This window comes from Lactuca sativa, chromosome 8, assembly GCF_002870075.4.
Source record: "Lactuca sativa cultivar Salinas chromosome 8, Lsat_Salinas_v11, whole genome shotgun sequence".
In the NCBI taxonomy this organism is placed as follows: domain Eukaryota; kingdom Viridiplantae; phylum Streptophyta; class Magnoliopsida; order Asterales; family Asteraceae; genus Lactuca; species Lactuca sativa.
In genome coordinates this window covers 57,050,917-57,064,177 of record NC_056630.2, presented here as the reverse complement: position 1 = coordinate 57,064,177, position 13,261 = coordinate 57,050,917, and the positions used below count along the sequence as shown (strand labels likewise).

Sequence of the window (13,261 nt, the reverse complement as noted above, 5' to 3'; positions counted from 1 at the left end):
TTGTTGTGCAACAAATTGAGAACTCTAAGAACTCATATGCAAAGCCAACTTTAACTGGAATGGGCACAGAATATGTCAACACGATAGGTTATAAACCTCAAGTCGTGTGCTAGAGAAGAACTTCAGGTTCTATTCTTGAATAGTTCTTGAGACTTTCAAGACCTTTAAGACTCCCACTGTCCTCTTGACCTATAAGACTTTCTTATCAGTTATTCAAGAGATAGTGTGGATTCTAACCAAGACAAAAACTTCACACAATTGGCTTAAGTTGGTATTTGTTTTATCCAAAACATCACAACTTACCAATTTCAAATGTACAAGAGTAGAAAACTTTTACTTTTACATTTGACAAGTGTTTTAAACCTTCTTTGAGACATGTCACTCAAGTTACAATCTTGGAGTATGACTCTAAGACTTGTATTGGAATGAAGTATGACTCATCTTCTTGATTTAACCATTTCAACAATTCAAGATCCCTCTTCTTAGTCATAAGAATGCACTAAGATTTCCTTAGAGAACTAATTGTGCTATGGTTTCTTAATCATTAAGATGATCACAAAACCTGATACTAAAGTACTCTCCCATCTTTTCAAATTTGAGAAACTTTTATCCTTCTGCCTAATTTGATTCTTCTTATTCGCTCTGCCTTACATTGGAACCTTTTCCAATATCTCAGAGTTACACTTAAGCTTGTAAGTATAATCATATTTACTGAGCTTTAGTAAACTATGACGAATAGTCTTATCAATCTTTTGTGGTGGACTTAATCAGTACACAAGAATGTGTACTCGATCCCTTAGTCCTTTATTTGACTCACACATCCATGTGAACAAGTAGTTAGTCTTAATTTTCCAATACTTGAAAGTTCTCATTCATCATGCCATACAACTTGCATGATTCCAAGTTCCGGTCCAATTGAAACTTGGGTGATGAGAATCTTTCCTTATTTGGTAAATTTAGACATTACCACAAATGAAAGAATCAATTTCATATTTCCACTCTTGCTATTAATGGAATCATATAAGCAACAATTTTTCCTCAAATACCACTGTAAGGATATTTTAAAATAAATAAAATCAAAAATTTTCTTTTATTTTAAAACTTTGCGGAAAAACTTATCCTGACAATCCATATGAAAACTTGTTGTTATCTATTCCTAAGCAATATCTCATAACTCCTAAGAAGTAGCTCAAGAATCCGATCTTCAAACTATGCGATAGAAATCCATCTATGCCATCAGATTCAGCATATTCTTTCTTTAAGTTTCTTCACTTTTCTTTGATTCTTAAAACATCACCATGTGACCCAGTCACATCATGTATCAGGAATCTCAGAATAGAAACTTAACAGAGTTAGATAGTGGACTTTACCTGAAGTAGAGTCAAACTTATTGACTTTAACATCCTTAGGTAAATTTGGCAGCTTCGCAACCAATGTTCCTTCCTTTGGCAATATAAACATATGGACCCTTTGATAATGGTACACGGGACTATCACAGACTTAGCTTTTCTCTTTACCATTTGGTCAACCGAGTTGACTATGGCCGATCGCTTTCCACTGGGAAGAGAGAGCTTTACTAGATATCCAATGTCATCATTGTCAATGTCCATAAAGTTTTAGGAAGTTGATCTTATCAAATAGATAAGATCATTAAGGGTCTTGTCACAGTCTGTTTCATAGGTGTTCTAAAAGAACTCACTATGTGACTTAGAAAGTAGTTGAACCACCAACTTTCTCAAGACTTTGACACCCAACTCTCCCGGCTTGTCAATATGTGACTACATCTCCAAGACGTGACCACACCTAGACCTTGCCTTGCCAATTGGGCTTGAGTAACCTTAAACTTTTCAAGAACTTGTGGGTTGGGGAGAATAATTGGAGGAGGTGAATGAATTATGATTTCCAAGGGACATCATCTTCATTTAGGAAAGCTTGTTTCAAGAGATTTGGGGAGATCATGAATGTCTAAACCAGACATCTTTTGGGAGATATTCAAGATAGTTGATCTTAAGTCCTTAATATGACACCCCATATGAAATATTAAGGCTAGGACCCAACAAACTATTTTATAACTTAGAAGAGGTATGCCGTAATCCAAGCTATAAAATATTTGAAGGTAGGTGAATGACGATTCACCAATTTCCACCAAGATAAACGAAATGTATTATTAGGTTTTAATTGGTTTTGAAACTCCTAGATCTTTGAGATTCATTGAACTGTTCAATGGCATGTTTCAATCTCGAGTGTGCCCTTCAGGTTTTGTGACTGGGATGTCGAGGATCACAAAACAAGGTGTGAAGTAACCATGCAAATTACTTGGTACCCTTAAGTGTTTACCCCTCAATCGATGTGTCGGTTAACCACACACGCTCCATCGATACAATGATAAACATTAAGTTACCCTTTACCTACCTTGTTAAATACGAGTTAGTGTGCCGGTTAACCACACACGCTCCACTAACCGACTTAAACAAAGTGCAAAGTGTAATTTCATGGATTAACACCTTATTCACATTTTCCTAAGTAACTAAGATTGGGTATTATTAAGAGTTTAGTTACTTAGTATTTATCATTAATACTTTTAATGAAGGGAGAATTCTAGTTCTGTCAAACCCGTTCGGCTAACGACCCTCCACCAGTCAAGCAAGTGGTGGGTGAGAGTGGACACTCATTAAGTTGCCATTTTATAGGCAACAACCTTATACCCACCTTATAGACCGGCTTCGTGAATGAGGCGTACTAGCGGTAAGACTGACTTTACTCTTATACATATATATATTATTAACTTATAATATTATGAAGTATAAGGGTTGAATTTTAACTCTTTAAAATTCTAAGGGCTAACTTGGAATTAAAGTATTCATAAGTGAAAACTTTTCAAATTCCAAAACTTGAGGGCAAGTTTTGAAACTATTCAAAACTAACTAATTCCATAACTTATGTGTTTAAAGTAGTTTTAATCCAAAAACTCTTCAAGTTCCATAACTTGAGGACAAGTTATGGAAGACTTTAAACTAATAAAAGAATTAACTTTTCTTTATTTTATAACTTATGGAATTAATTAAGGTTACACTTTTTTTATTATTATTTAATGAAGAGACTCTTGGTCCTCCATAACTTGAGGACAAGTTATGGAGTCATAAACTCATTTAATTAGAACTAGACTCTTCATTTTTGTAACCTTTGCCAACTATTATGAGTTTTATGAAACTTAAATGTGACTTTTCATATAACTTGAGGACAAGTTACAAAAACACATTTTAGAATCAACTCTTAGATTAATTTGGATTGAAAACAACTATTTTACTCAACTTTTCTATTAATCTAAGCAACTCATAAGAACAAGATAATTCAAATCAAACTTTTTCATGTAATTAGTCTAAACCTTAAACTAATACAAAACATGAATCTATTGACAATTATCTTTGAAATTGGATTAGCATGAACATTACCACATCAAAAACAAGTTTATAAGTTCAAAAACATCTTAGGGTAATGTTCCTAGTCCAATTCCAGCCAAAAAAGTCGAATTTATGCTGTCTGGGGGTTCAACTCGTCGAGTTGGATGCATTTTGCCTTGGACTCGGCGAGTCTGCTGGGCAGACAGCATCAAAACTCGATTTTCCAGCTTCTTTTGCAAGTATAACAAGAAAACAAGCCTAGGCTCTGATACCACTGTTGGGTTTGGAGCATTCTAACACTCCTAAGTGTACATGCAACCCTAAATACCTTGGATCTATGTTTTCTCTATTATACATGCAAATAAGAACTTCCAAGGTATTATCCTAATCTAGCATACAAAACAATGAGTGTAACAAGATAGAATACATACCTCTTTGATGTAGAAAGTCTTCATGAAGCTTGAGTGCCTAGTGCCCCAAGTGTGACACCTCAAATGGTTCACACAACACCAAATACACTTGGAATAACTTGAGAGAAATCCACAACTCATGAAGTCGGCTAGCCCTTATTTTTACACACTCTAGTGACCGATTTTGGTGAACAATATGATGCTTATATAGTTAGGGTTACACCATGTAAACCCTAATTGACATGGCCTTTCATTTCCATGATCCATGGGTTCAAAACACCATGGAGCATCCATGGAGAATCATATGGGTTTTAGCCCAACTAGATAATCCATGGAGCATTAGCCCACTATACAAGTATGGATGATTTACACAATCAACCCATATATTTAATTAGTCTCCTTTTGATCACTTAATTAATCCTAGATTAATTCTTGATCAATACTAATTAAATAATCTTATTATTCTTATTATTAATATACTAGAACTTATAATATATTAATAACCATAAGTGTCTTATTTCTCTCATTTTAGTCTATCCAAGTGCATGATGCCATGCAACCCAAATGGACCATGCCGGGTCGGGTCAAGTCTTACCAATTATAGTTATGGACTTAGACATTAATCCAACAAATATATCATAATGCGGAAAACCAAAGTGTGTGTGTATGATGTGCCGCTACCGCTCCGGCTCCTTCTCCTTCGCTGAAGAGGTACCTGAAACAAAACTGAAAACTGTAAGCACGAAGCTTAGTGAGTTCCCCCATCGTACCACATACCATACAATCATATCACATACATACTGCCAGGCATTTATGGGGTGCCCTACCTACCCGGTACGGCCATTCTGGGGTGTCGACCTACCCGTACGGCCATTCTGGGGTGCCAGCCAACCTGTGTCAAGCCATTCTGGGGCGCTGACCTACCCGTGTCGAGCCATTCTGGGGTGCTGACTACCCATCGATCCTAACAACCGAACCTCGGGGACTAGTCCCCTTCTACTACCTCTATCGCATATAACATACAAGCCAGCATGCAAACATATCATCACATACTGTCAGACGTATCTGGGGTGTCTGACTACCCTTCGGTCCTAACAACCGAATTCTACACATGCAACATATCATGCTAGCATATAACATATTAGGTAGTAGAAAACCTAGATGATATCACAAAGACAATCACCTAACATACAAACCCTACTGGTGGGTCGGCATTGTGGCTGTAGACCCACCGCTACTGGAAGGTAACTCACCTCGTAGTAGCTGCCGAACTAAGCGGGAATCCTCTGACTGATGTCGCCGCTGCTCCGGAAATCCTCCGGCTATAATTCCCACAAAACACTTAGTCAGTAACTGACATCTACCCTTAGGGTAAAATGACCATTTTACCCCTTGACCAAGTCAAAGACCAAGTCAACTTCCAGTTGACCTAACTCGCCGAGTTGGCTCGCCAACTCGCCGAGTCCCTATCCTTCCATCAGACCTCATACCCGTCTCAACTCGTCGAGTTAGGCGATGACTCGACGAGTTTTCCTTCTAAAAGAACATCGACTGAATCCACATCCGACTCGCCGAGTTGTATGAACAACTCGTCGAGTTCATCGTCAACCGATACTCATGTCCTGCCCTGACTCGCCGAGTTGTAAGAACAACTCGTCGAGTTACTCTTCATCCTATGAACACGTTCTGTCCTTGACTCGCCGAGTTGTATGAACAACTCGCCGAGTACCATGAAGATTGTCTTGGACTCGCCGAGTACCATGAATTCCCAGAACACTTTGCTTAGCCCAGAACGTTGGGTCACTCTCCGGGACTCCTAAAAACCCTTCCACACTCAACTGGTCCTTATGACCCTCACTGATATGGGACCAAAACCCCTGGACTCGCCGAGTCTATCACATTCCTTACTAAGAACTTCAATTTCTAATGTACAACACTTAACCAAATGATGGATCCAGGCCCCTAAACTCGATCTAGCACGTAAAGTTACAAACTTTACGTGCATGCATGGGACATAAGAGCTTAAAAGGCTCTAAAATGGTTCTTTTGTTGCATGGGGCCTTCCTTGGTGCAAAAAGCAACCTAGATCTGACTTGTGGCTCATAAAATGACATGATACAAAAGCCCAAACCCCCAACCATGTTTGCAAACATGGTTGGCCACCAAAAATGGCTTATAAAAGCCCTAAATCACCCCAAAGAGGGATCTAACAAATGAATGAGCAAGGTTCAGACTTTATACCTTCCAAAGACTACAAATGATGAATCAAACTCGAATCCTTCAGTCCCCTCTTGATCCTTCTATGCTCTTCCTTCTTCCTTGAGATCAAAACTCACAAGAATCACTCAAAAAGCCTTAGATCTTCACAAAAACGGCTAGGGTTTGCTATGAGGAGTGTTTGGGAGCATAAAGGGGAAAGGAGGCTGTATAAGGTCGTTTAAATAGGGTGTAAATCCCTGGATTAGGGTCTTTGTCCAAACAGCGGCTACTCGCCGAGTCCGCAGCTCAAACCCCGCGCCTCATCCCGCTTCTACTCGGCGAGTCAGTCCTTCGACTCGCCGAGTCCAAGGCTAAAATGTAAAAATAAGTGAAGATTTAATAACAAAATACATACCAAGAACCAGGTGCTACAAATATTCTAGATGATCCACCAATATCTTGATGCTCCATATATGATCTAGATGTGCCATCTGAGATCATTATGGTCCAACTTGCTTTCAGCAAGTGCTCCATGCGTGTTGTAAGTGCTCCATGTTCAGCAAGTGCTCCATGTCAACTTTAAGTGTTCCATGTCAACAACAAGTGCTCCATGTGTATATCAAGTTCTCCATCCAAGATTGGCTAAAGCATCTGCTTCAACATTGTCTTCTCTAGTGTCGCACCCCCAAACCGGAACGGCGAAAACGTCCGGGGGTGGATGACTCCATGTTAAGTATCACAACACATGCATCATAGTAAAATAAGCAACAACATACATTGCATTAATAGTATAGTGTTTACATTGTATTTGAATCACATATGATTGACATCAAAAGTAAATAGCAAAACAAAGTCATGAAGCTACTATGCTCCATCTTCTGAAGCCCGGTGTGTGTACCTGTCTACTAGTTTCCTGAGAATACAAGTAATTTTGAAAGAGAGTATCAACATTTAAGTTGGTGAGTTCGTAAGTATTTTGTTTTAGAAAGCATGCATTTTGTTCCTTGAAAACCTTTGTTTGTTCCTCCAAAAGTTCCAATATTTCCTGATGTAATCTATTGTAAGAAAATGTGACCCAAATACAGTTCCCTTCTACAATCACTTAGTAGATACAAGTTATATACAATATAGATCGAACAGACAGTCGATTTTGTGGTTCTGCCTTTAGCCCACAACCCAACAAGGAACATGAAATTAGGTGGAGTCCACACATTCCACTGTTAGTCAGATCTACATTGTATGTAACCCTGGCACATATACTAAGTAATCACAAAATTTAACATTAATGGTCCTTTTTAAGCGAAATCTACATTGTACTTAGAAAGTAATGTAAAATTGATGCATTCGTATGAACTCTATTGTATATGTATGTACTTACTTAATGTTCCATCCGAAAAGTATGTTTTTGTACTAGAAAGATAGTGCGTTGTACTTGCATGTTATGATCTGACCCATACATGTTTCCCCTTATGATTTCATACCTGTTTCCCCTTATGATTTCTTAATGTATACAGATTATATATATGACTAAGATCGAATAGATAGTAGACTGGGTGAATCCGCTCTAAGCCCACAACCAAATAAGGAACAGGAAATGAAGCGGAAAACACACAATCTAATATCTATCGGATCCTATTGATATATAATCATGATGTATGAACCAAGGAAATCATAAAGTAAGCATTATAGGCCCCCTTTCAAACAGTTTGTTCATGTTACTAGAAAAGTTATGTAATGTAGTTCTATTGTGAGTACCCATAAAGTACTTTTAGAAAAAATATATTAAAATCTACTTTCTTTAAAAAAAAAAAAAAAAGACAGAAACTTGTCACTAACAAATAATGCTTATTGACACTCAAATTTTGTACACAATGCTCCAATCGGGTATCTGTTGAAAATATCTAGAAACATTTTTAACACTTCAAAGAAAAGTCTGTGAAAAACATGAACATTAATTTCTTTTTCTAGTTTTATCTATCTATTTAGATTTAAATTTCTTTGAGTTTTTATTATTAATGTAGGTTTAAATTTTTATGTTTTTTTTAATTAGTAATGTAGGTTTTTTAATAAAAAAATTATTTTAATTTTATTAGTAAAATATTTATTTGGTTTTGAAAATTTTATTTTTTATTTAATGTAATATCAAAAATAAAAAAATATAAAAATAATAGTCACGTGAAATGGCAAGCATTTTCAAAAAAATTTAATATTGTGAAAAAATGATATGAATTTAATTGTTCGTTACTTAAATTTTAATGTGAAAAAATGATATGAATTTAATTGTCGTTACTTTTAAAGTAAATATCTAATCATCATATCCCTCGGCCTTAGCCAACCTAACACGTTAATTCGAATGATAATTTTTTTATCATGCTATTTATCATTCTAACCTAAGGTTTTAAAAAATAATAAAAAGACATTATCCTTGGACTATGATATAGATATAGCTATAGTAGGTCTTTGTTTGACAATGTTGTAGTAGGTCTTTAATTGACAATGTTGAAAACATACTCATAACGTCTTTACTTTGCACCACTCTTCTCGCCGTGATTCATCCATGCTTGTCAATTCAAAACCATAATGTTGATTTTCTTAAAATGTTCAATACTTCCAATAGTTAATAAGAAAGTTTTTCAAACTAAAGTCATAATCAGTAAGTGTTATATAACTTGGTGATTTAAGAATTAAACGTTTCAAGATAAAAAAAAATGTCCTATGTTCAAATATCATTCAAATTTATGATGGTCTACCATTCTAGAAAAACATTAGTGTGTTTGAAATGACTATTGACATATATGACCAAATACAATATTCTTTGCTCATTACCATTTCTTTCAATATAACTTTTAATCATTTAATGTAATAAAAATTATTTTTGTATAAAACATTAAATAAAAATAATAAGTTTGTTGTATTGAATGTTTAAAGAAGGCATATGTTTTTTAATCATTTAATCTAATAAAATTAATAACTATATATTCTTTCTTTTTGCAATTAACACCAACATATATAAAAAAACACTTTAGATTAAAAACCTAAAATAACATTTGCATTTGCAAAATAACATTAATAAAATTCTCTTATTACATCAAATTCCGATGCCAAAAGGAGGAATCACTTGCATTTTAGTCCCTCTCGTTTCGCCAAATTGTCTAAAAACCCTCAAAAATAAAAAAAGAAAATAGAAAAGACAAAATAACGGAAAATTTCCATGACAAGCCCCTTAACAATTAACTAATTCCCAAAGTCCACGACATTGTAAATTGTTTACCAACTGGTAAAGCCAGCCCTCCAATCTCCACCATGACACTCTTGTTCTCCTCCTCTCCTACCTTTTTCATCTCATTTAAAAACTTATGCTCGGTTTCCACCATCTTAAATTTTGACACATCCAAAATACCTGCATTTCCCTCGACATCAATCGCAAACTGTCCACCAATCCCGGCTAACCCTACCACGGTAACTTTCTCGATCACCCAACCTTTATCGAGAGCATAATTACTGTCTGTGACATCCGACCACACCTTTACATTTTCTTTTGATGCAGACGCGTAAAATTCAACATAAGTTGATTGACCGTTCCCAAGACTCATATCGGGAAGCTCGTCGTCATCGAGGTATAACTTTCCTTTAGCCCGGGCCTCAGTGGCCCCCGCTGGGAAAGTTACTATAAGAGTAAATGGTGTCATTTTTGCTTCTTTTGAGATCAAACCTCCCCTTTGCATTGGGAGGATGGTGTTTTGGTATAGGTGGACATTGATCACGTGTAATGGAGCATCTAGTGTGACGGTTTGGGTTTCTTTTGAAATGATTGCTTGACTAAGGTCAAACAGATTATACCATGTTCCAGGTGGGAACACGGCTGACACATTGGTTTGACCTTGGTCAAGAACCGGTGAGATCATGAGACTCTCACCAAGCAAGAACTGTGTGCTTAATCCATATAGTTCTTGGATGTTGGGGAACGAGAAAAAGACTGGCCGCGCGATGGGTGCTCCCGTCGTGTGCGCCTCGTAAGTCAATGTGTACAGGTATGGAAGCAGCTTGTAACGCATACCTAATGCATTGCGAGCTGACTCTGCTACTGTTTCCCATTGGTAAAGCTCTTGTCGTGGAGAATAGTAGTTCGCGTGGTCTCGCGAAAAAGGGTAAAAAGCACCGAGTTCAATCCAACGGTTACATAGTTCTTCCGTTGGTTGTGGGTAAAACCCGCATATGTCCGACCCAACCATAGGAATACCGAAAATCCCGAAATTCAACATGGTATGAATCGAATACTTTAGATCATTCCACGTCCCTTGGTTATCACCCGTCCAATGAGCAGTATAATGACCCGATCCAACAAATGTGGATCGAGACAGTATAAACGGGCGTTTCCCTTGAAGCGCTTGCAACGCCTTGTGAGTCGCAATCGCGTGAGTAAACCCATACATGCTATGAGCATCATACTCCCGGACACCATTGTAATGAACCGCACTTGTAGCAATAGTCTTGTACCCAATCGGGACATGGGTACCGGATGCATTGATCTTATAAGGCGGGTCATCCCATTTTGTTTTCGTTATATTCTTGCAATCCAAACAACAAATCCAACCGGGACCCGTCCCGGTTGGACACTGCTTCCCTTGTGGAAGAGTACACAAACCCGAACAGAAATTCGAAGCTTCATTCATATCGATCCACAACCCGTCCACCGGAACAATCTCATGAAACCGCCGGACTTCATCCCCCCACCATGACACGGTGGCAGGGTTTAGAAAATCCGGGAAGTTGACTGCACCCGGCCAAACCTGAGCAAGATAAGGCTTACCATCGTACTTTATAAAGACATCTTTTGCAAGACCACGTTGGTAAGTTCCATAAGAGGAATTAACACCGATTCCAGGGTCTATAATGACGATGTATTTCATACCACGAGCGTGGATTCTCTGCAAGAAATCTTGGAGTTTCGGTTGTGGGTAAGCGGTGGGGTTGAGGGTGAAGTCTTTGTGGCCATCCATGTGATCATCGTCGTTCCAAATAACGTCGAGTGGAATGTTAGCTTTGTTGTAATTTTCAACCACATCTTCCACCACTGATAAATTGTGGTAACCCCATCTACATTGATGAAATCCTGTAATCATAAAAAAGTTTCGATCTTTATTACTTTCTTGAAAATGAAAATCCGTTTATAAAATAATCAACATTATCTTTGAATTATAAATAAATAAATAATAAAAAGATTCCTCCCCTTTTTTAGTTGGTGAGTCAAAGACTTTACGACACAGAAGTACACAACAATGGAAAAAAAGATCATTTTACAAGATCGAAAAATCTTTGTCTTTTAATCCTTTTTCTATTTTATTAAATCAGTTTTTAAGATGCATTATGAAGTTGTACATTACAACTTCACAAAGCATTCAGTTTGCAACATGGGATACCTGGTGGCGGTGGCTAAAATAAGAGAAAAATACGATAACCGGTAAACTGTAAACTGTACTAACCAAGGGACCAGTATGGCATAGGCGCCGGTCGGCCAACGAGCTGAGTGTACTGATCCACCACCGCAAGCGGCGAAGGTCCCGAGAAGAAGTAAAAGTCGAAAATACCCCCAATCACTTTATACGTCAATGAGTTCCCTCTGTAAAGTACATCCATTCCATTACTGTTCAACAACAGAACTCCGTGTGCATAAGCTTCTCCACCCACATTCCTCAAATCCATGTACATCGGATGTGACCCATACAAATCCATATTCAGGTTAATCGCCGATTGATCCGTCGTCCACAACGTGTATGGCTCGTTAGGGTTGAGTTTGATCCCGTGTGGCTGCGTGTTCTCTCCTAAACCATACAACGACGCGTCTTTTGGAAGCGAGGTTGAGATCTCTAAGTATTGATCTTTGAACACCAAGGAGTTGTAGGGTGAAGATTGGTCGGAAGTGGAGTTGAATAGCGTCTCGCCGTTTGATTTCCTTCTCACGGCGAACGAGAATGGGTTGGAGATGCAGCTGAAGATTAACTCGCCGCCGGAGAATTCGGAGACGGTGATTGGGTTTTTCCTTGACCGGCCGATGGTTTGTGTCGACGGCGTCGGAGGTCGGTCTCTTGGTAAGATATCGTACGGCACTTCCCATCGTTGCTGCTGTGCATCGCTTATGTGCACCCTCAACCGGTCGTCGGTTTCATGCCTGAAACCAAAAGCTTCATGTTAAACACAAATAACAATTTCCAATATTTTCCCATTTGATTTCATTTATTAACCTTTCACCCCCTACATTTCTGAAAAGGGTATCCTAGATGGCTAGATCCGGTTTATTTACACAACGACTGTCTTTTCTAGGGGGGTAAAGTGGAATATGTAGATACTTTATGGGGTTGAAAGTGAAATATATTAAAGAAGGGAAAGTAAAGATGGTGGGTGAGTCAGTTGAAGCTTACTTGATGTACAACTGCAAGAAAGGGATGTCAGCGCCATAGATGTAGTTTCTCCGGTTGACTTGAAGACGGCCGACGAGACCACCGTCAGGCGACTCTTGAAGGGATACCAGAGTGTAGCCATTGCCAATCTTGGTGGGTGGTGATGTCGTTGCCGGAGTGCTTTGGGAAAAGGAAGGAGGTATACATGAAGATATGATAAGTAACAGTGTAAGGTGAAAGATGGCCTGTGCCGGAGAAGAAGACACCATTGTTGGTGTTTGGGGGTGGTGGTGCTGTTGAGAAGGCTACAGAGAGGTGTATATATATAGGCAGAATGGAGGGAAGGGTTTAGGGTAGTGATAAGATAATGGTGGTATGCTAAAGATCATGTGAGTATTTGGTCCCACGCAATACATCAAGACAAGCTTTGATTGTGGTAAGTTGGAATTAGGGTTTGTATTTATGTTCAGGTTCCATTTTAAAAAACACCACACTTTTTGGACTGGTTCGTTTTTTGTATATATTAATTGCGGTGGATGAAAGGTAGTTATGGGTAATGCAAAGTGAGCTTTTCTTGTTAATTTTAGATAAGTAGTTTATTTCTCAAAATAATAGTAAAACGGAAGCGATGATGATATAATAAAAATAACAATCATTTTCAAAATAAAAATAAAAAAAAAAAAGTAAATTCTACAATGCCTACATAAACTGGTCATAATACTTACATTGGAGTTAAATTTCGGAACACTAACAATATTTCGATATATCCGGGTTTAGACCTTCTATGTGGAATTTCGTACCTCAACCATTAGGTTCTAATTTTGAGGGAAAAATGATAAACTGCATCATTTGA

At 37.8% G+C, this 13,261-nt stretch overlaps 1 protein-coding gene across 1 annotated transcript; it reads right to left on the bottom strand.

The window, feature by feature from the left end:
* Positions 1 to 9,037: 9,037 nt before the first annotated feature.
* LOC111916842 (alpha-xylosidase 1) lies at positions 9,038 to 12,747 on the bottom strand. Its single transcript, XM_023912496.3, has 3 exons — positions 12,430 to 12,747; positions 11,494 to 12,179; positions 9,038 to 11,123 (listed from the first exon to the last, which is right to left on the bottom strand). Exons 1-3 carry the CDS (start codon positions 12,675 to 12,677, stop codon positions 9,241 to 9,243), a joined length of 2,817 nt encoding a protein of 938 aa, XP_023768264.1. The 5' UTR covers positions 12,678 to 12,747; the 3' UTR covers positions 9,038 to 9,240.
* Between the last annotated feature and the right edge of the window lie 514 nt (positions 12,748 to 13,261).

What these genes read in the sequence shown, in the direction of transcription:
- LOC111916842 (XM_023912496.3), bottom strand. Translation starts at nt 12,677, where the DNA reads ATGGTGTCTTCTTCTCCGGCACAGGCCATCTTTCACCTTACACTGTTA. An exon ending in TTCTTGCAGTTGTACATCAA is followed by an intron (nt 12,180 to 12,429) that starts GTAAGCTTCAAC and finishes TTTTGGTTTCAG; the next exon opens with GCATGAAACCGACGACCGGT. An exon ending in TATGCCATACTGGTCCCTTG is followed by an intron (nt 11,124 to 11,493) that starts GTTAGTACAGTT and finishes TTATGATTACAG; the next exon opens with GATTTCATCAATGTAGATGG.